We start from the raw sequence: 22,161 nt of genomic DNA, 5'->3' as shown, positions 1-22,161 counted from the left end.
AATTGCATTGTTGATTTATGGATTCATGAGGAAGGTAGCAGGTGGATGGACTAGGAGTCTATTACATAAATCTGGTTGGGGGATGGGGGGTCTGAGTGCAACAGGAATGCTGATAGAATGGAGATACCAATCCAAGAATTATAGGAGGAATACAACTGCACGTTAAACTCCCACTCAGTACTATATTTCTGTATATATTTCCTGATCAGTGTATTTGTGGAAAGTCACACATTATGACAATTTAAAGTCCAAACAAAGAGAAATGTAACATTACTTACAACTCAAATGCTAGAGAAGTATTCAGCTTAAGAAAATAACCCTTAATTTAGTCCCACGTCTGGCAGTAAGATGTAAGGCAGAAGTAATTTTTCCATATTTTAAATAGATTTTTAAAATTTGTTTCACTGGAACTATAATATACACCCATGCTTAGTGATATACACAGTAATGAAACCCAAAGCTTTTCAAGAATCACCTTCATAGGTTACTGCCAGGTTATGGAATGTATCAGAATAAACATGTTTAAAACTTGGGTTACAATAAGATCTATGATAGAAAATGATATACTAAATACCTGTTTTCCACCTGATAAACTATTGGGACTACATCAACATAAAAAGCTTTTGCACAGCAAAGGAAACTATCAACGAAACAAAAAGTCAACCAACTGAACAGGAGAAGATATCTACAAATGATATAACTGTTAAGAGGTTAATATCCAAAATATATACAGAATTCATACAACTCAACATCAAAAAAAAAAAAACAAATAATCTGATTTTAAAATGGGCAGAGGACCTGAATAAACATTTTTCCAAAGAAGACATACAGATGGCCAAAGACACATGAAAAGACGCTTAACATCATTAATCATCAGGAAAATACAAATCAAAACCACAAGGAGATATCATCTCACACCTGTCAGAATGGCTAAAATGGAGACAAGAAACAACAAGTGTTGGTGAGGATGTGAAGAGACAGGAACCCTTGTGCACTGTTGGTCAGAATGTAAACTGGTACAGTCACTGTGGAAAACAGTATACAGTGTCGTCAAAAGTTAAGAAAAAATAAAAATACTTTATGATCCAATAATTTCACTATTGGGTATTTACTTAGGGAAAACAAAAACACTAAGTCAAAAAGATATAGGCACCCTTATGTTTACATAAGGAGGGAGATACAGGCCTCCAGTTATGGAACGAGTAAGTCACGGGAATAAAAAGTAGCGCATAAGGAATAGTCAATGATATTGTAATAGTGATGTGATGGGACAGACGGTAGCCATACTTGTGATGAACATAGCATACTGTATAAACTTGTCAAATTCCTAAGTTGGACACCTGAAACTAATGTAACAATGGGGTCATCTATATTCAATATTAAAAAAAAGAACTGGCAATTACAAAAATTATGCTTTATAGATTTATATCATGTTGTTTATACTGCATTTTAAAGAACTTCCTTTGGAAAGCAGAATGAGAATGAGAATTTCTGCAGGTTGGCAACACCGCCTACTGTCTGCTTGCTACTTCCTTATAATTGTGGGCTGTGATCCAGGGTTGAACACAGAGGGCAGTTTAAAAGTAGTACCACAATAGCAGGCCTTTTTCCCGGCAGTATATGCAAAGGAATTAATCTTAGAATGCTATTTTAAAATATCTCAAATAAATAAATTATTTCAAATATCACATATTTTATGTAGACTAAAATAGAGGTGATAATCTGAATTTTTCACAGTTTTTGGCATTAATTTGAGGTAGATGTAATTTGGCTTACAAAGATGTTTAACTCTTCAGCTTCGTCTCTCATTAACACCCCCTTTCTGCCATCTCCTTCCCACCTTCTAACTCAGTCCCACACTCATCACGCTGCTCTTTATCCAGAAGCCCTTTCCCCCCTGTACCTTCAGAGCTGGGGGTTTCTCTGCATAAAATTCTCTTCTCTTACCTTTTCATCTAGCTGCCTCCTACTTACCCTGCAGGTCTCCGTGAAAATCAATCAGGCTCCTCAGGAGGAGATTCTTGTTGAAGAGATCTACTGGAGAAGGTGCTGTCAGGTAGAGGAGAGTGAGGGATCCAGGATGGAGCCAAGATAAATGTTATGCAAGAATGGGGTCTCGATGTGGGGTTAACTTCCTCTGAACCCACCAGGAAGCAGTGGGGCACAGACTGCAGCAGGAAGTTGATTCCACCTGTAGGCAATGATGCTGCTCCATGGACCTCAGTCATTACCTCATGACTGGGGCCTGGGGAGGGGGTCTGAGAGCAGCACATGCACTCTGAGCCAGGTGGCAATCTTGTGGAGAAGGTGCCAGCTGGGGGTTGTTGACAAACACTTCCAGAACTAGAGAAATGAGTGTGAGGCAGGTCAAGAAGAGGGTGGGGTATAGAGGAACCGGCAGAAATATCAGATCCCTTTCTTCCTGACTTGTGGGTGCCTTGTCAGCGTACTTCCCCAGCACCCTGAGCGTCACTCTCCCAACACTCACTAAGGCTTCCACAAGTGCCGCCACTCTCAAGAAGGCAGGGATCACTTCTGTGCATTTTTAATGGACACACAGTAGATACCACATAAATATTTGTCAAACAACCTTCAACAGAGCCTCACACACAGTAGGCACTGTATAAGTATTTGTCAGATACGATTCAGTAGAGAGAAAGCTAAAATCCCCTAACAAAAATTTTTAAATAGGGAACTTCTTTTGAAGCAGCTTACACTGCTCACCAAGTCAAGTTACTTATACTCATTTGTATGCAGTTAGAAATCATCTGCCTCATCAAAATCGACAAGAGACAGAAAGATTCTTGACTTCCACATCCTCTGAGAACGCTCTGGACAGGTGGGATTTCTCTCCATACTGTACCACCCATAAGCTGCTCTTTAATTTCTTTTGAATTAAAACTAAACAGTTTGTTTAGTTGGTGAAATCTTTATGAAGCTGAAACAATTTGTCATCTGGGCTGTTACAAAACTTCTAGAGAGGAAAGCAATACATTTGCAAGTAAAATGAACAGGAAACTGCTAATTAGGCATCCCAAAACAACCATGTGTTTTCCCAGGAACGGCATTAAAAATTTTTTAAAGATAAGTAAATAATAAAAATAATAATAAAGTTTGTTGGTGAATAGTTCCCAAAAGACACGCATTAAAAAGCATGATAAATTATGTCTATATACGCACTAGTGGATCAGGTTTGTGCATGCCTCTTGAGGCGGGCTATGTGGATTTGGATTGAGTCCCAAAGAGAAGCTGACTTACATCTTGCATGAATAAATTTCTAATTAGCTGCCCAGTCCTGAAGCTTTTACAATCTAGAGATAGTTTAATCTGAGGGTCTGGGCCAGGGATAGAAATTGTGGCCAGAGAATATTTAAAAATTGTAGAACCAGTTGATATTGAAAACATCATGTTCCAGACAGAAATCTTCATCCAAAATACATACACTAAAAATTATATATATCGGGGCGCCTGGGTGGCTCAGTCTTAGGTTAAGCGGCCAACTTCGGCTCAGGTCATGATTTCGCGGTCTGTGAGTTCAAGCCCTGCATCGGGCTCTGTGCTGACAGCTCAGAGCCTGGAGCCTGTTTCAGATTCTGTGTCTCCCTCTCTCTGACCCTCCCCCATTCATGCTCTGTCTCTCTCTGTCTCAAAAATAAATAAACGTTTAAAAAATTTTTTTTAATTATATATAAATATTCAACCTTGTGTAGAGATGATCTGTTTCATTCCTAACATTTCTTTTAAATTAAATAATACCATCATTAATAAATCATGAGTTTCCCTTCCAGACATTTTGTTTCTGTAGATATAATACTAAGAACAAGTGTGATTGATATCAACCTTATATTTATTTGCAGTTACTCAGCAGTCTATTATGGTCAGTATTTTGAAACCCCAAAATACCCATTATAATGCAAAACTCTATATATTGTATTTTGTATATTTGCATGAAAAAGCAGTGATTTTCAAAGCCTTTCCTCCTGAGCACTGCTACAGATCCAAATGTGGCTTAAATAATTAATTTCCATCGGTGATACTAAATATCTAAAAGGATTCGATCAATGCTTTTCTTCCAGAATATGCAATACTTAAAATTCTGGCTGTGTAAAGTCTTCAGCCATCTGATATGCAAAATTCATTATGCAGAAGGCGGACTGTATATCAAAATTGAATTCTATCAGATACCAAGTCTGCTCTAAAATCTTTATCCAAACAAGAATGACATCATTTCTACAGTAAGAGTTATCACTTCCTGATATCTAAACTTCCTTAGGAGGTAAATAGGTTCTTTCCTATGTTACAAGTCTAAAATCATAGGACAAAAATATAATTATTAAAAAAAAATTTATGATGCCCTAACACAAGAGTTCTCACACTTGATTGGTCATCAGAATCATCTGGAAAGCTCAGATTCCTGGGCCCCAACCCAGTGTTTCTGATTTAATAAAGGTCTGGGGCGGGGGCCAAAAAATTGGAGAGTTAAATGCACTAAATACTCAGGACATTAAAAAATATATATATCTGGGGTGCCTCGGTGGCTCATTTGGTTAGGCGTATGACTTTGGCTCAGGTCATGATCTCACGGTTCATGAGTTTGAGGGGCTCTGTGCTGACAGCTCAGAGCCTGGAGCCTGCTTCGGATTCTGTGTCTCCCTCTCTTTCTGTCCCTCCCCCACTCACACTCTGTCTCTCTCCATCTCCCAAAAGTGAATAAATGTTAAAAAAATTAAATATATATATGCATATATATGTATATACATATATATGTATATATATACGTATATGCATATATATGTATATGCATATATATGTATACACACACACATATATATATGTGTATATATATCTCCTACATCTTCTTCAAGGTGAGGTCTTATAATATAATTAGTGTCTCTCTTAAATAAACATCTTTCTTCCTTACTAATGCATTGGGTAACAGGAAGGAAAAGAACCCTTTCTTCTTGAGAAATTAATTAGATGAAATTAAAAAAAAAAACAATTTCTTTAGGGAAAAGGAAAGTACTTAGATAAAAATAATAAGGCAAGCCAAAATATAAATTTCAGAAAATAAAAGCAAATGTATAATCAATTATGTATTGGAAAATCGCATTCCTGAATATATAGTTTTGTATAAAGAAACTTCAATAAAAATGTATAATTCTTTCCAATTGCCAAATGTCATCACGTGCCTTTTCCGTATCTGGGATTAACTTAATTTTTTTATCATTTCACTTACATGCTCCCCATACATCAATTTCCAGTGTGAAGATTATGCCACATCTCTCTTCCATTTTACTTTAAACTATCATAAACCATACACTTGATAAATTTATTTGCTCGGTTTGGAATTGCAGAAACTGTAATAAAATAACCAAACAGGCAAGATAAGCCCTCACTACCAATCACAATGTTCTCTCCTTATCTCTATGCAACCGATCTTACTCCAACAGGGCTGCTCAACAGAAGTAGTATTGACTGGGGGGCTTATAAACAACACACATTTATTTCTCACAGTTCTGTTGGCTGGGAAGTCCAAGATCAAGGTGCCAACAAATGCAGTGTCTGCTGAGAGGTCAAGTCCTGATTCACAGTCATCTTTTCACGGTGTCCTCACAGGGGAAGGAGTGAGGGATCTCTCTGGGGTCTCTTATCAAAGCGTTAATCCCATTATTTTTTATAAATATTTTTTTTAAGTTTATTTATTTTGATAGAGAGTGAGCAGGGAGGGGCAGAGAGGAACAGACAATCCCAAGCAGGCTTTGCACTGACAGACACAGGGCTCAATTCCAAGAACCATGAGATCATGACCTGAGCCAAAATCAAGAGTCAGAGGCTTAACAGACTGAGCCACGCAGGAGCCCCAGCACTAATCCTCCCCAAATCCTTACTTCCTAATACCATGGCGCTGGAGGTTAGGTTTCAACATATGAATTTGGGAGGGACACATTCAGTCCATAACACACCTTCCTATCCAGGGTGTGAGATGTGAGAACTAGGTTGAGTTTGGGTTCTATTCAGTTAGTCGGGAGAGCAGTGTTCAGGCAATCCTAATCTGCCCCCAACCCTTTTTAATCTCCAAACCACTGGTTTGACCTTTAGTGAAGTAGTTACCAGTTTCTCCCTGTTTCATGCAATTTGTTTCTCAAATACTTCTAAGCCTTACATTGAAAAAACATTTAGAAAATTTTATTTGCTTTTATTTTATTTGCCAATTTACTTTTATTTTATTTGATGCATGGGCTTTTCAAGATATTGTCTTAAGACATCTTTCTGTATTTCAGAAAGACAGATAATTTTCCTTTAATATTTACATGGATAATTTTACTTTTTAATTGGTTTATTTTTGGAACAGGACTGAAAGCACAAGGTAAATAAATCACAAAAACACATGGAATTATGAGCAATCATTTTTTTCTTCCTATACATATCCTTCACTCATCTTCTTCTCTATTTCCTAGAGAAATATGTATGAGAAATATTTCTCTATTTCCTAGAGAAATATGTATGGCTACCTCTTTCTTTTAAAAAAAATCTAAGTTATATTCCATTTTTGAATATACCATTAATTTTTTCCCTATCAACAGACATGTTGGTTATCCATACCTTATGCTACCATAAACTATGTGCAATGCATGCTCTTTTGTTTACATATATTAGTAAATCTCAGGATAAATTCCTAAATGTTAAACAGCTGATTCAAAGGTCATGTGCATTTGAAATATTGACAGATGTTGTCCAATTGCCCTTCAAAGACGTAGAAATAATGGCCCCTCCTATTGGGGGACTGACATACCTGTTTCTCCACACTTTGGTCATTGCAGTGAATTATCAAATTTAATTATCTTTATTATCATAAGTGAAAAAACAAATTTTTAAATTTAATTTGCTTTTATTTAGTGTTGGAAATTCTTTAATTTAATTTGTAGGTTGAGGGTGTTTTTTTTTTCATATGTTTAAGAGTCCCTGATAAGTTTCTATGATCTATCTGTTCATGTACTTTGTCCACTCTTCTATTAGATTTTTTTGTGCTGTTTTAATTCATTTGAGGAAGCACTTCATTTCACGGGGCAGGGGGAGTCTCTCTGTGATATATGTTGTGTACGTTGTATCCCCAGTGTGGTTATATACTTGTAGTTTCCTTGTAGTATAATATTGCTCTGCAAACAAGACTTACATTTCCCTGATAACACAAATGTGAAAGATTTTCATTCACTGTGGATAACTTCTTATTCCTTAGAGGTGCATGTGTTATTCCTCTTTTTCATTTTTCTTCTCTCACATATAACCATGCACAGATTGGCCAATATAAACCAGTAGGATTGTGTTGGTTTTCTCTCAGCTTTATACCCAAAATTACTCTCCAGGAAGCATCCAAATTGTAGCTGCCTTGGCTTGATTATCTGCAATGACTTCTCAGAGCACCTAGAATAAGACGCAAGCTTCTTCCCTGGCCTATGTGATCAGACACCTGCCCCATCTACAATCTCCTTACAGAAAATCCTTACACATCTTTCCTGTCTCTTTGTTCCACACGTGCTGATTTTCCTTCTGTTCCTCAGACACATGGACATAATATTCTCTCTACTTGGAAACACAAGATCTTCCTACATTCTCAGCTCAAATATGTTCTCCAGAGAAGTTTTCTCTAGAGATTTAATGGAACACAGTGTCCTTCACAGCCACCTGTTCTACAGGTGTTCTAGATTTTAAGTAAAGCAAATCAACTCCATGGTGTGGGTGGGCCTGTCCAATCAGCTGAAAGGCTTAAGAGAAAAACTGAGGTCTCCAGAAGAGGAAGGAATTCTACCTCCAAATGGCTTCTGGACTCAAGACCAAGATATCAACTTCTGCCAGAATTGCCAGCCCACCGGCCTGCCTTACAGATATAAGAATCACCAGTCTCCACAATTGCGTGAGCCAATTCCTTAAAATCCCTTTATATAGATGATAGACAATAGACAAATGATAGGGAAAGAAAGAAAGAAAGAAAGAAAGAAACTACTGATATCATTCGTTCTATTTCTCTGGAGAACCCTATTACATCCAATAAGTTACTATATGCCCATCACATAAAAAGCCCAATCACTGCAGGTTTCATGTTTATTCTGTGGCTCCTTCTATCCCACAGAGCATCACATTTTACCTCTAAACAAATATGTATCCCAAATGAGAAGTGTGACTTCAAATTAGATGGCAGTGACTCAATTCCGAACCAATAGCAGCATACATGTTTTTACTACTTTGCATTATATTTAAATAGTCCATGCTAACTAAAAGATATTAATTTTGCTTGATGCAGAATAATTTAAATATATCACCTGAAATGCTGTTGATTTAATGATCCAATATACCTAAAAATGCCTAGATTTTGTCTATAATAATCCATAAAGGAACTCATATTACATCTATGGACATAATTGGTATTTTGTATTTAATTTGTATAAAATTTATAGGAAAATGTATTTATATCATCACACATCATGTATTAAAACCTTACCGACTAACAAACAGTCTTCAATTTACAGAAAAGGAAGGCTTTCTTGCTGTCAGAACTGCATAGAATGGGGAAAAGAAACGTGTAGTAACTCACCAGTTCAGGTTAAAGTTTGGCTGATACTAACAGAGGAAATTCAAGAAATATATTGTATTTCTTAACACGTCAATATCATTTTTCATATTATAATAATATCGGCATCATAAAAAATTTAAGCACTACCTTGAAGTGTATAGAAAACAAAATTTTCTTATTTGTATTTACCCTTCTCCCAATCATTTTTTAGAGTTTTGTTCTATATAGGATGGACTGATTTTGATGCTACTTTCTAAACTTGAGATTCATTTCCTTCATTATTGTGAGTCTTCGGTGTCTATTCAATATCTAAAAGATTTATAACTTGACCTCGTTGTGGCTGCCACTGTATATAAAACTGATTAAAAATAAACTTTGCCTAGGTTATACAAACACTCAAAAATTTGCATTCATCTATTTCCCTAGGAGAACTAAACGACAACAAAAATATTAAAACATTTGCTCATTTCAGTATAGTTATGAGAAAAAGAAATCTTCAGAACAATGAAATATTCAGGCAAGTCAAAATATAAAGGTCAATATTCTTTAAATGTTACATTCATTAAGGTGTAAGTAAGTTCAAATTAGATTTTGGAAACCCATTTCAATAATATCTAACAAAACTTATATATTTGTCTTGAAGAATGCATCTGAAAATAAGGATTTTGTTAGCTGGGCAATAAAATGTTCTGATAACTGATGAGATGCCCTAATAAAATTTATGAGACTATCCTAGAGTCTATTTGAAAAAGAAAGTATTAAGAATAAGTGACTGGTCTCTTTCATCTCTCCTCTGGCGTTTTATTTTAAAATATAATAAATCATTCACTGATGAATTTATATGCTATGTTGTGGAAATAGGACTAGACTAAGAAAAACTATGTTCCCTCTTTGTAGTTTAGCAAACTTATGCCTATTTTACTGAAGAGGGAATAGTTTTTCACCTGTAAGCTCAATATGAAAATGAAGGATAACTAAGGAACTGTTCTGGCTAATGTAGGAATAGGCATCCTGGAGGCCTTTCAGATTGCCGCTGTTTTGCAATAACACAATCTGGAAGTCACAAGTCTATGGAACTGTGATGAAATCCGTAACCCCAAAGAGATAACAACTTCTGTGCCAAACAGATGGGGAAAGGTCCTTTAGGTTTCCACTTCAGTAAACTTTTATCTTGCTATCTTTTTTATTTATTTTTTTTTAATCTTCCTCTACACACAATCCCTGATGGAAACAAGTAGCAAGTTAAAAACAGTTTATGTGTACTGTGGAGGTCTGGCAAGAACCTGAGTAGTTAGAGACATGGCGATGGCTGATGTTCAATCTCATTTTGTTCGAGGGATTCTGTTCACAATATGTATTTCCTTTGGGAACTCAGTGGATGGAGAGTGATGACTGTAAGTGTAGCAGCCTTAAAATTGTCACGTCACCAAAACAATCTGGTGTGTGATGTACTGAAATTTAGTGTGGCTTCAGAGCTTTGTTTCCAGTCAACTGGTAGTTCGTTATGAGCAACCCTAAGATGCTACAGCCAGTGACTGAATATTCCCAAACTACAGCTTAAGAGTAAAATATTTTTATTTTATCTTCATAGTGCTTTTTCTTTGTATCTTAACTTTTAGTGATCCCTTAAGAAAACTGAAACGTTGCATGGGTACAAGTCAGACAAAAATTCTCTACAGTTAGGGTAGTTGATAAACTACATATTAAGGTCTATTTTCCTTACAACCTTAATGAAGTTATTATCTAAAATATCAAATAATATGATTAAAATATTAATAAGGGACTATCTCATATTCCCAGACCAAAATCCCTAATATTAATTTTTATTGACTCATACACAAACCTCCACACATATCTTTATTTTCCAAATGAAAGTCTTCTGTTCCATGATAAAACTCATCCAAAGGAGAAGTTCAGTAGAATTTCATTTCTACTGAAGTCAATAAGTATACACTGTTTAATAATAAGCAGATTTAACAGTTGCGTGATGTTAATTATATGATTGCTACTACTCTAAATTATTTCTGTGAATAACATTTAATTATCAAATATGAGACAGATATTATTGGCAGCCATGTTTTAAAGATAACTGATACACTTAGTGGTTAATGAAGGTTCCTGAATTCACATTACTAATAAGTGCCTAATCTTTATTAGGAACCTTGGTAGCCTGGTTCTTGAGCCTAACATTTGTAACCTCTGGGCTTTAAGTACTTTCTGAATGAATGGCTGGTATAATGAACAAAGGAAGGGTTAATACTAAATAGGACACAGCCATGAAGTTCAAATGAAAGAGAATGTTGAGAAGGAGAAAAGATAATCTGAAAGGTCATACACAAACAGAAATAATGCAATTAGTAGGCCACCAAACTTGAAGCATTTCTTTCAAGACTACATTTGCTCCCAATCTTTCTTGCTTCCAAGTCTGCTGATTAAAATTCCATCCAACCTTAAAGATTTTGCAGACTCTTCTCACACATGTAATTATTTGCTCTGTGTTCATCTCCTCTATATCCTAATCTAATGAGAGATGGCTCATGTCTGTCTTGTCCGTCACTGTATCCCCAGTATCTAGAACAATGTGACAGAGTAGCTGCTTAAGTGTAATTTTTTATGCCTTATCATTTTTGTACTTCTATGTTTTATTATAGAACTTTTGAACATACACAAATACAGAGAATAAGCAGCCCTGTACCCAAAAAACAGCTTCAATGATTATCCACACACAGAAACACTTGTTTTACATACAGTATGACCCTCTTCCCTCTAGTCACTGAATTATTTTATAAGCAAATCCCAGACACCATCTAATCTCATCCATAAATATTTTAGAGAAGTTATTTAAAATTTTTAATGTTTATTTATTTTTGAAAGAGAGAGACCTGGAGAGGGGCAAAGACAAGAGGGAGACACAGACTCTGAAGCAGGCTCCAGGCTCTGAGCTGTCAGCACAGTGGGAACACTGCTATGAACAGTGAGATCATGACCTAAGCCGAAGTCGGACACCCAACCAACTAAGCCACCCAGGTGCCCCAAGAGAAATTATTTTAAGTGAATGAACTGGGGAAAATGAATGAATGGAGACACATATCACATATTACCTCTTTTATTAAATACTTTTGAACCCCTTATTTGATATTCAACCATTTATTTGAAAGTCTGTGGGATTTTTTATTCTCTCTTACTTCACAGCACCTGTTTTGGTTGGAAGTGGATAAGTGCCTAAAGTTAAAAGCCTGTGTACATATCATGAACATTTCTTTACTTGTTTTTATTTTTAATTTTTTTATTTTAATTTTTTTTGAGAGAGAAAGAGACAGAGTGTAAACAGAGAAGGAGCAGAAAGAGACAGAGAGAGAGACAGAATCCGCAGCAGGCCCCAGGCTCCGAACTGTCAGCACAGAGCTTGAACCCACAGACTGTGAGATCATGACCTGAGCTGAAGTCGGATGCCACCCAGGCGTCCCTCTCTACTTGTTTTCAGTTTCTAAGTCCCTCAGAGGTGAGGACAATGCCTTACTTTTGCATATCATTCAAGGGCTATTGCAGTATCTTGAACATGGAATCTAGTTTTCTCTCTCCTACATACCACTTCCAAAAGCATGTAAAGGGATGCTAAAACAGCCCTCTTGATGTTTCCATTTCAGCTAAGAACAAACAATAGATGGGATTCGAAACTCAGGTGCCAGATACAAAAAGCACATGACTAAAAACCGTTTTCAGTTCTTCATGGTCATATTCACCTTAATTGCATAAAAAAATGGTGCTGAAGAGGCAGAAGGAGAAAATTTCTTTGAAGAAACTTGGGGGTTGGCTGTGGCATTCCACCATTCATTCACCCTAAGTGAGAAAGGCTTTAGAGACCCTTAAGTTTGCAAGATTGAAAGGACTAGTAATAGATCCCTATGTCTATGAATGGCAGCCTGTGCTTGTGGAGGAAGTTCCTGGCGTAGCAGCAGAGGAAAGAGAGGCAGTTACACTGGGTATAGGCCAGAGAGAGAAGCAAAGTTTCTATGGTCTACAGCAGTCCATGTTGTAGAAAAAGACCCCAGTAGATCTCAACAGAAAGAAACCAGAGGTTTACCATCAGAGGGAGAAATGAGCCTTGAGCACACAAAGCCCTAGAATATCAATTCCTAATATCTGCTAAGCCAGAGTCAAAACAGTGGCTGGAGGATGAGAACACATGGTTGGCACATGGACCTGAGGTTGTTCACTCCTCGCTTGGGGCCCCCCCTAGACTGATTTGGTATGCAACCGGGGAATGGGGAGAAATGACCACCTGAGTTTTGACTATGAAGTTGGACTAGACCTTTTCCTTGCAGAATTTAGACTTTTTATGGGACTGAATTTAATTACTAAATTTACACTAGTTATGGGACTAATGACAATATAACGTCCTTTACACACAGAGAGTGACCAAAGGGTTCTGACAATTGGCCAGGGTGTCATCCTATTACCAAGATAGAAAGTAGCCTTGTGAGTAGGTTTAAAGAAGTAGTTCCCACTCTCACCTGAATCCAACTACCTGAATGTAATGATTACACACTTAACAGGAGACAACTGACTGCTAAGGTAGTAAGCCAGTGAAGAGGGATTCAGAAGAAACATCTCAGTTCAGAAGATGGGATAATGTGCAATTATTACCCAACTGTTGTAGCATTTTTAGAAAAGACCAAAATGTGTATATTGGCCTGCAACAAATGGGTATCTTCCTAGGTTTTAACACTAGTTAGGAATGTGAAGACTTGGGACAAAGTAGATAAAAAGTGTATCCCCTTGCCACTCTATGTCATTTTCCAAACTACTTCAGGCACCATTTACATACAATTTATTTGTCAAGCAGACGAACTAGAGTAAGGCAGAAAAAGACAGTACACCACCAAGAACTCTGCAAAGTCTAGGTTTATTCTGAACCCAACACATACTTGTTTATTCTGAACCCAATACACACACCTGTATTCGTCCTCCTGGACATACACTATGTGATTGATTTGACAGTCCCTTAAAAGGTATCTATGACCATACTTTATTTTTATTTCACAAAAGAACAGAAGTGTTTCAGTTCATCCCTCACTGAGGATTGTAAACTCAGGCTTTTGACCTCAGGCACTTTTATCCACTTCATACCCAGATGCCTCATCTGTGATAAAGACAATCACATCTCTAACCCAGAACACTTGAGCTTCTTAGAGTTCTTTAGAGTCTGAGTTCCCAAAAATATCTATGGAAGTGCACACCATGAGACATGCATGATTTTAAGAGTAAGTCAGAAAACAAACCAGCATGCAGAGTCAGCCATAGGAAGAAATTCTTATGATTCATCTTTACTCTCATCTTTCAGCACTCAGTTTCATTTTCCACCCATGTATTACCCACCAAAGGGTTATCACCAAGCCACCTCCCAAATCTCCAAATTGCTTAGTTCTCGGTAACACTTACAAAACTTCTTATTCCTCAGAGTCCTCTTGTCTTTAAAAATATTACTGATAGGTGTTCAATGATATTAAACATTCTTAACCTGTCAGGTAACACAGAGTTCTATAATAAAAGACACTGCAGTAGATAAGAAGAAAAAAGATATATGACATGTAAATGCAAAAAATATAGGTGTCATGGGGGAGTTAGAGGTTACAACAAAACATAAGTGAGGGGATTCATTCCATGAGGACTCAAGATAAAAGTGGGAGTTTGGCAAAGTTGTATGTACAGTTGCATGGAGAAAATGATTTAGTTGAAGATCATTCCATTAATAGTGGGAAATTCAGGGCCCACAGCAGATTGCCATGGTGGGGTAGGAGTGGGGACATCTTCTAATCACATCTCTTATGCCACTTCAAACTCTGAAGCAAATTAGATGGGCCATAGGTATGATAACAATGATGATCATCATGAAGCTATACTTCAACAATTCTAGAAACCTTACTGAATAGACAGAAATTGCAAGGGGAAAAAAAGAACTACTAAACAGATTGTTTAAGTCAGGAAGAACATACTGCCTTTGCATAAGCCACCCAGGAAAAGCAACTAGTTGTTACATTAATGAAAATCAGAACAGTCCAGAGACCTGACTGCTTTGTTGTCCATAACATTTGGAAATTAGGCCAGGTGTTTAAATAAATAAATAGATAAATAAATAAGCAAACAAACAAATAAATAAATAAATAAATAAAATATAGTTGAATGCAGCAAGGTCAGGAAGAAGAAGGAAGATCAAAGATAAAGTAGGTTTTCAGATAGATAATGTAAGGGAAAAAATTGAAGTTAAAAAATATTATATTCACACGCAATTAAAATTTTTTTTACTTTTTTTGGGGCGCCTGGGTGGCGCAGTCGGTTAAACGTCCGACTTCAGCCAGGTCACGATCTCGCGGTCCCGGAGTTCGAGCCCCGCGTCGGGCTCTGGGCTGATGGCTCAGAGCCTGGAGCCTGTTTCCGATTCTGTGTCTCCCTCTCTCTCTGCCCCTCCCCCGTTCATGCTCTGTCTCTCTCTGTCCCAAAAATAAATAAACGTTCAAAAAAAAAAAAATTAAAAAAAAAAAAGGGGGCGCCTGGGTGTCGCAGTCGGTTAAGCGTCCGACTTCAGCCAGGTCACCATCTCGCGGTCCGTGAGTTTGAGCCCCGCGTCAGGCTCTGGGCTGATGGCTCGGAGCCTGGAGCCTGTTTCCGATTCTGTGTTTCCCTCTCTCTCTGCCCCTCCCCCATTCATGTTCTGTCTCTCTCTGTCCCAAAAATAAATAAAAATTTAAAAAAAATTTTTTTTTACTTTTTTAAAGAAATGTATGAATCAAAGAGGTGCATACAGGGATCAGCTAGCAGCTTTGTATCATAAAATAAATACACAGATACATTTAGATATATACATGTGTATATATATGTATATATATACATAAATATAATAAATAAATATAAGGAAATATGTTATTGTCTGGGAATCTGATAATGGATAAGTATAAAGTCTCAGAGACTTCCAAGGTTTTATATTTTTATCTGATTTTTAAAAATTCAATTATATTATGTTCAGAAGGGCCACCTTATAATGAGAGTTTGAAAGGAAAACACTGAATTAGGAAAGAAGCATTAAGAAACAAATAATTCAAGATGAAGTAGAAATCATGTGCATTATTCATTTTTCTAGGATACCTCACAGCTCCTGGCTAGTTTGAGAGTTGTTGTACAGGTCATAAATTCCTAGAGACTGAGGGAGAATAACTGAATTATCCATCTATTAATCAGAAGGGAAAAGGGAGCCCTGGTAATTAAGTAGCTGTCACATGCACTTCAATACCCCGAAAGAGTAGTGCAAACCATCAAACAATCAATTTGTAATCACACAGAACTGAGAACAGAGCTCTGAGAACAGAAGGACTGACACGCCTTTCAGAGAACAATTTTGTTTCATGATAAAGAGACAGGAGGGGGAGATAAGAGGGACTTCAAGAGATAGAGACTGAATGGAATTCAGCAACACATTTTCATCTTAAACCAGAAATTCTGCGAGCTGTTGACCTCACTATTGCAGTGTAGTGTATGGTGTCCATGCAGTCCTTAAAATCATTTGAATTAAAATAGATTTTGCTTCACAAATTAAACACTCCTCCTATCCTACAGATAGCTGAGATATTTCCATCTATAGTCACAAAGGATTCCACTTCTTTTGATGAGCGCAAACCTGATTTCGCTCCATTTTATAGGACTGTCATAATATTGAAACAATCAGTATGGCTCTCCTATTTTTTGAGACAGCACGTCTGTGCACATAAATAATCTTATCAATCATCTCCTAAAAAATGCCTTCAGGAGAAGACGTCTTGCCAAAATAGTCACTTTGCTCTTATAATGAATGATAGACTCAGTCTTGGCCACCAATTTATCCTATTGATGTGTTTGGCATAATTTCTCTAGAATGAATCTGATGAATTTTATAATCCACCATAAAAAAGGAAAAACTGCTATCATCCCTAAATGCGGTATACATTTACTTGATAATTCATTTCTTCAAAATTCAATGGCATTATTTATCTCAATCAAGTGCACATCTCCAAAATGAGTATTTTATTTGAGGATCTTAGTGTTTTCACACGGTGATCACTATTATACTTCCTTTTGTCTTAAGGAGAAAGTACCTAATAATTCAAGATTGCAACATTCATCAGGATTTAACTTTATACTGAAGACTTTTTAGATAAATTCACTAGTTCAGTATTTAGCCATATCCATTAATGCTTTGACAAAACTGTATCACAAAATTACTACGAAAAGCCAAATTAGTTAGAAATTGAATGTAAAAATAGCACTTTCACTTTAAAAAATAATTATAAAAAGAGAAAACAATAACAGCCTATAATTCTAACATCACTATAACATCTTTTCTCATTAAACATAAATAAATACAAGGCAAATAAAAAATAAAAGCTCCCGAGTACTTTTTAAGTATATTTCATGTAACTGTCCAGAAATATTCAATGCAGAACCAATATTGCTATTTTTTGTTCAGATCTTCTGCTAAAATATGTAATATCCTAGTTTTAACTACCTTAATTTAATAATTTTTTGAAATCATTCCACATTAGCAGATATAAATATGCATAATTCTTGACTAACACATAGTATTCCATGGTGAAGTTATCATAATTAGTCAACTAGATACGAAGATACTAGATTTTAGCATTGACTTTGTATTGAAGACAAAATAATCCTGTTGAATATTTATATCAAGAATTGGCTGAGCCACAAATAAAAATATAATTTAAATGATATATATTTTTTTAAAAAATTCAAATACGCATGAGAGTTTTCTCAAAATCAAACAGAAAAGAGATGTCACCCAGTCAGCTATTTTGGAGCACTAAGGAGTAAAGTTTTAGGAGAATTAAATGAGATAATGCTTATAAAACCTTGTCTGCTAGAAAATAATCAGGGCTTAAGAATATTTGGAAGCAGCCTGGAGATGGTGGTAGAGAGCCACTGTGGGAGGCTTGCCTGATGCCAGGGGAGCCAAGAGGAGTGGAAGTGGATTGGGGACCTATGAGATTGGGATGGGCCAGAGGAAATATTCTCAAGGAGAGGAAACTGGCAGTTATGGTCATGAGGTAGAAGGGGTGTTTGAGAAAAGATTAAAGCAAAGTACAAGCTGTTCTCAGGAGAGTGAAGTGGAACAGTGCACTTGGAAGTAGCTGACAGACAAGAGGCTGGGTGATCCAGGGAAGGGGAGAATGAGCTGGAAACAAATGAGAGTAATGAGAATCACTTCCTTTATCAGAAAGGTAGACACTTTCTATAGAGAATTCTTGCTAAATATGAGCTTTTTTAAAAAATTCTTAAGCCATGAATGAAGTCTTAAGAAATATACAGTATAGAAGAAAATACATTCTTTGAGTTGAAAATACTATCCCTCTAAAAAGTTTTTCCAAATCACTGATTTCCCCAACAGTATTTCTTATTATACAAACCCCAGCCCAAATAGTGGAGAAGAGTGGAACAAACTGAAACTAAGGTTCTTGTGGCTCTAGAATGACATGATATAATGTAATGTAATATATTATATATACTTATATAATATACTAAATCTTTCATTAATCCCCATGGGATTCTCATTACTCTTTGTAGAAAAATTGTTAACACACACAAAAAACCTCCCTTCCAGTTTGCACAAGGTAAAAAGAGATAGCACAAGTCAAAGTATAATTTAATTACTAGACCTAAGTGATAGAACTTTCACTGGCATGAAGACTGTAAGAACTCAAAGTTCTACATACTGTAAGTGCTCTCAGTAAAGGCAAGAAATACAAATTTTAAAAAATATATTCTCAAGAAAAAGTGTTCCACATCACTCATCATCAGGGAAATACAAATCAAAACCACAATGAGATACCACCTCACACCTGTCAGAATGGCTAACATTTACAACTCAGGCAAAAACAGATGTTGGCGAGGATGCAGAGAAAGAGGAGCTCTTTTGCATTGTTGGTGGGAATGCAACCTGGAGCAGCCACTCTGGAAAACAGTACGGAGATTCCTCAAAAAACTAAAAATAGAACTACCCTATGACCCAGCAATTGCACTACTAGGCATTTATCCAAGGGATACAGGTGTGCTGTTTTGAAGGGACACATGCACCCCATGTTTCTTACATGCCAACGATAGCCAAAGTATGGAAAGAGCCCAAATGTCCATCGATGGATGAATGGATAAAGAGGATGTGGTATATATGTGTATATATATGTGTATATATATAGACACACACACACACACATATATATACACATATATATACACAATGGAGTATTACTCAGCAATCAAAAAGAATGAAATCTTGCCATATGCAACTACGTGGATGGAACTGGAGGGTATTATGCTAAGTGAAATTAGTCAGAGAAATACAAAAATCATATGACTTCCTCATATGAGGACTTTAAGAGACAAAACAGATGAACATAAGGGAAGGGAAATAAAAATAATATAAAAACAGGGAGGGAGACAAAACAGAAGAGACTCATAAACATGGAGAACAAACTGAGGGTTGCTAGAGGGGTTGTGGGAGGGGGGATGGGCTAAATGGGTAAGGGGAATTAAGGCATCTACTCCTGAAATCATTGTTTCACTATATGCTAACTAATTTGGATGTAGATTTTAAAAAATAAAATATAAAATTAAAAAAAAATACATTCTAACATCCAAAGAACATAATTAAAGAAAGAACACTATCCATGTCAAATACTTTATTCAAATTTAATTATACCCCCAAAAACAATTGGCTAAATTACATTCCTCCCTTCAATAATTTTTTTTCTGTGCAATCTAAGAATCTCTATGAGATATTCAGATATAAACTACAAAATAATCATTTAATGTATAAGGAATACAAGCGTTATAATAAATATGATCACACAGAAATATGTAAACAGTTTCCATTATTTAAATTTATTTAATTACAGTATGTACGTGTTATGGTTAAGCTTAATTTGCTAATAATATTTTAAATTAAAAAAATTTTTAAGGTTATTTATTTATTTTGAGAGGGAAAAACAGTGCAAGTTGAGGAGGGGCAGAGAAAGAGGGAGAGAGACAGAATCCCAAGCAGTCTCCGCAGGGTCAGCACAGAGACCGACAGGGCTCAAACTCACAAATCGTGAGATCATAACCTGAGCCAAAGTCAGACACTTAACTGGCTGAGCCACCCAGGTGCCCCGCTAATAATATTTTAAATGAACTTACCACTCTTGTGGTAACTAAACCACCTATTTTCATGTGGAGTAGGCATGTTTGTAAATCACAAAGCGTAACACCCTATCTTTCTTTTTGCAGATTGTTGAAAATAAAATACACTAAAACATTCAATTCCAAATGCAACCCAAGCCTAGTTTCTAAAACAATCACCAGTGCTGGAAAATCAAAGGACCAATTCCCAGCCAGTTATACTGACTACTGTTATATACTACGAAGGGAGATTTTTCTTTTTCTTTTTTAAGCCCGGGAGATTACTTCAGAGTACAGTCATTTATAGGAAGCAAAGGAAAAGAAAATGTCAAAGAAATTCTAGACAATGTGAAAAAAAAGGCAAAAAAAAAAATCCCCCCTGAGTTTCCCCCACCCTGACAACACACAAATAAACAGTGCCTCCAACAGACACATATGGAAGTACCCCATTCTTACATACACACACACACACACACACACACACACACACACACGAGACACTTGTAGGATAGCCATATTAATGTTGCTGAGGTATAGTATTTAATACATTAAATTCATGTTTCAATGAATCTTTGTGTAGGCATTCACATTTTACTGAATTTCTTCACTTTGTAAAACTAATAAAATTAAATGAAAAAAAAATAGGATACTTGACAAACAAGACATATTGGATAGAAGGTAAATAATACTTAATTGTTGGTAAGCCCAAGTAAAGCAGAAAGGAAGAAAGAATGGTCAAACACCAGAGAATGCTATCACATTTTAAACATCAAAAAGGATCAAATTTATTTCTAACAAACTAAAGAGATAAAACTGTCATATACTCTAACCTCTGTGGCAACGTTAAAACTGAAGTAGTCCATTCAAGACCTGGGAAAAGAAAGCAAGGATTAAAGAGGCCATTATGCTTTCACAACCATTGCGTATCAAATACCTTTTTACTATATGCTCCCCGTCCCAGCATGGTAGTCCATTGGCAGCAGCTAATTCATTAACGCAGAGCTCATCAGCCAGGCCTCCATAGAACGTCCTGTACAGTCTAAGGCTGTTGATAAATTCCCTGAATGGGAAAATAACAAAAACAATCAAAACCAAAACCCATAACAAATGCCAGTATAAATGGCATAATTTGTTGTGTGTGAAATTTAGAATGTAACTTTTTTTAAATGTTCACTGCTTATTTGTTATATATTCGCTACTTTTCTAACAATCAAGATAAATACTATACTTTTTTTAAAAAGGATGTATTAAAATTTCCTCTTTTGAATCAAAGTTTTCACAGGGGATGAGTGTTATATAACTCTAGTCCAAGAGTTGTGAAGGGTACACACACACACACACACACACACGTCCCACTTTATATAGTATCCCTAAAAGCTCTTACTCGCTGTGGCATCTGAAGCACAGTGACACTAACTACTTTCTTACCCATATAGAAATGTCAGAGGCTCTTAACAAGTTAATTGATTGCTTATTAATTAAAAGTTTATTAAACTTGGGTGATTTTCCTATCTGGGTCTTCTCTTTGGTGTATAAAAACACAAAATAATATATCTTTACTAAGATGAAGAAACAGATATTTAATATATTGCAAAAGCATGAAAATAAAAGTTGTTGGAAGATATAGTATTTAATACATTAAGTTTTTTTCCTCTCACAGGAAGTACATCTCTTTCCCCATCAATTATGGGAAGGGAAAATTCAACAAAAAAGTAGCTTACTTTTTAACTTAAAATTTTCCAACTTTTAAAATCAAAGCTTTGATGTCCCAGGAACCTGAGTTTTAGCATTTCAAAAAACTAAGTCCTAAAAACTACCTTTTTGAACTTTTTTACATAAACCATTGCTTTGGTGACAACAAAATGAAAAGCCACTAGCTTAATAAAGAGGAGATGTCCCCTGGGCTAGAAGACAGGGACAGAAGAAAAGCAAACAGAAATCTATAGGTTGAATAATTAAAACGTAGTGATTATGAAATTGCACCCCCCACTGATATTTTTAAAATAATTTCTTTAAAAATGAGATCAAAGAGGAGGGGTTGCTCTAAATTACAGCTGAAATGACCAAATTTTTAAAAATCAAATCTGATTTTGACAGCACTGATGCTCAGCTATATTTCTTTAATGCTTATGTATTTATTTTGAGAGAGAGCATGCGCATGAGAGAGTGAATGTGTGAGCTGGGGAGGGGCAAAGAGAGAAGTAGAGAAAGAATCCCAAACAGGCTCTGCACAACACAGGGCTAGAGAACTCAGGAACTGTGAGATCATAACCTGAGGCGAAATCAAGAGTTGGACGGTTAACTGACTGAGCCATCCAAGTGCCCTTGATGCTCAGCTGTATTAATTTTATAATTCTCTTTCTTACTTGTTTTCAAAGAACTATTTGTGGAAG

General features: G+C 36.1%; 1 protein-coding gene across 1 annotated transcript in view; it reads right to left on the bottom strand.

Annotated features, from left to right (window-relative positions):
- The window catches only part of GPC5 (glypican 5), a 683,554-nt gene that overhangs the window by 327,296 nt on the left and 334,097 nt on the right, over window positions 1-22,161 (bottom strand). The window contains exon 5 of the mRNA XM_047855862.1: window positions 20,703-20,828. Within this exon, the coding sequence (XP_047711818.1) occupies window positions 20,703-20,828 (126 nt within the window). The remainder of the gene's footprint in view (window positions 1-20,702; window positions 20,829-22,161) is intronic.

Source organism: Prionailurus viverrinus, chromosome A1, assembly GCF_022837055.1.
Source record: "Prionailurus viverrinus isolate Anna chromosome A1, UM_Priviv_1.0, whole genome shotgun sequence".
In the NCBI taxonomy this organism is placed as follows: domain Eukaryota; kingdom Metazoa; phylum Chordata; class Mammalia; order Carnivora; family Felidae; genus Prionailurus; species Prionailurus viverrinus.
Note: the sequence above shows the minus strand (reverse complement) of the source record. Positions and strands in the feature narration are given on the sequence as shown.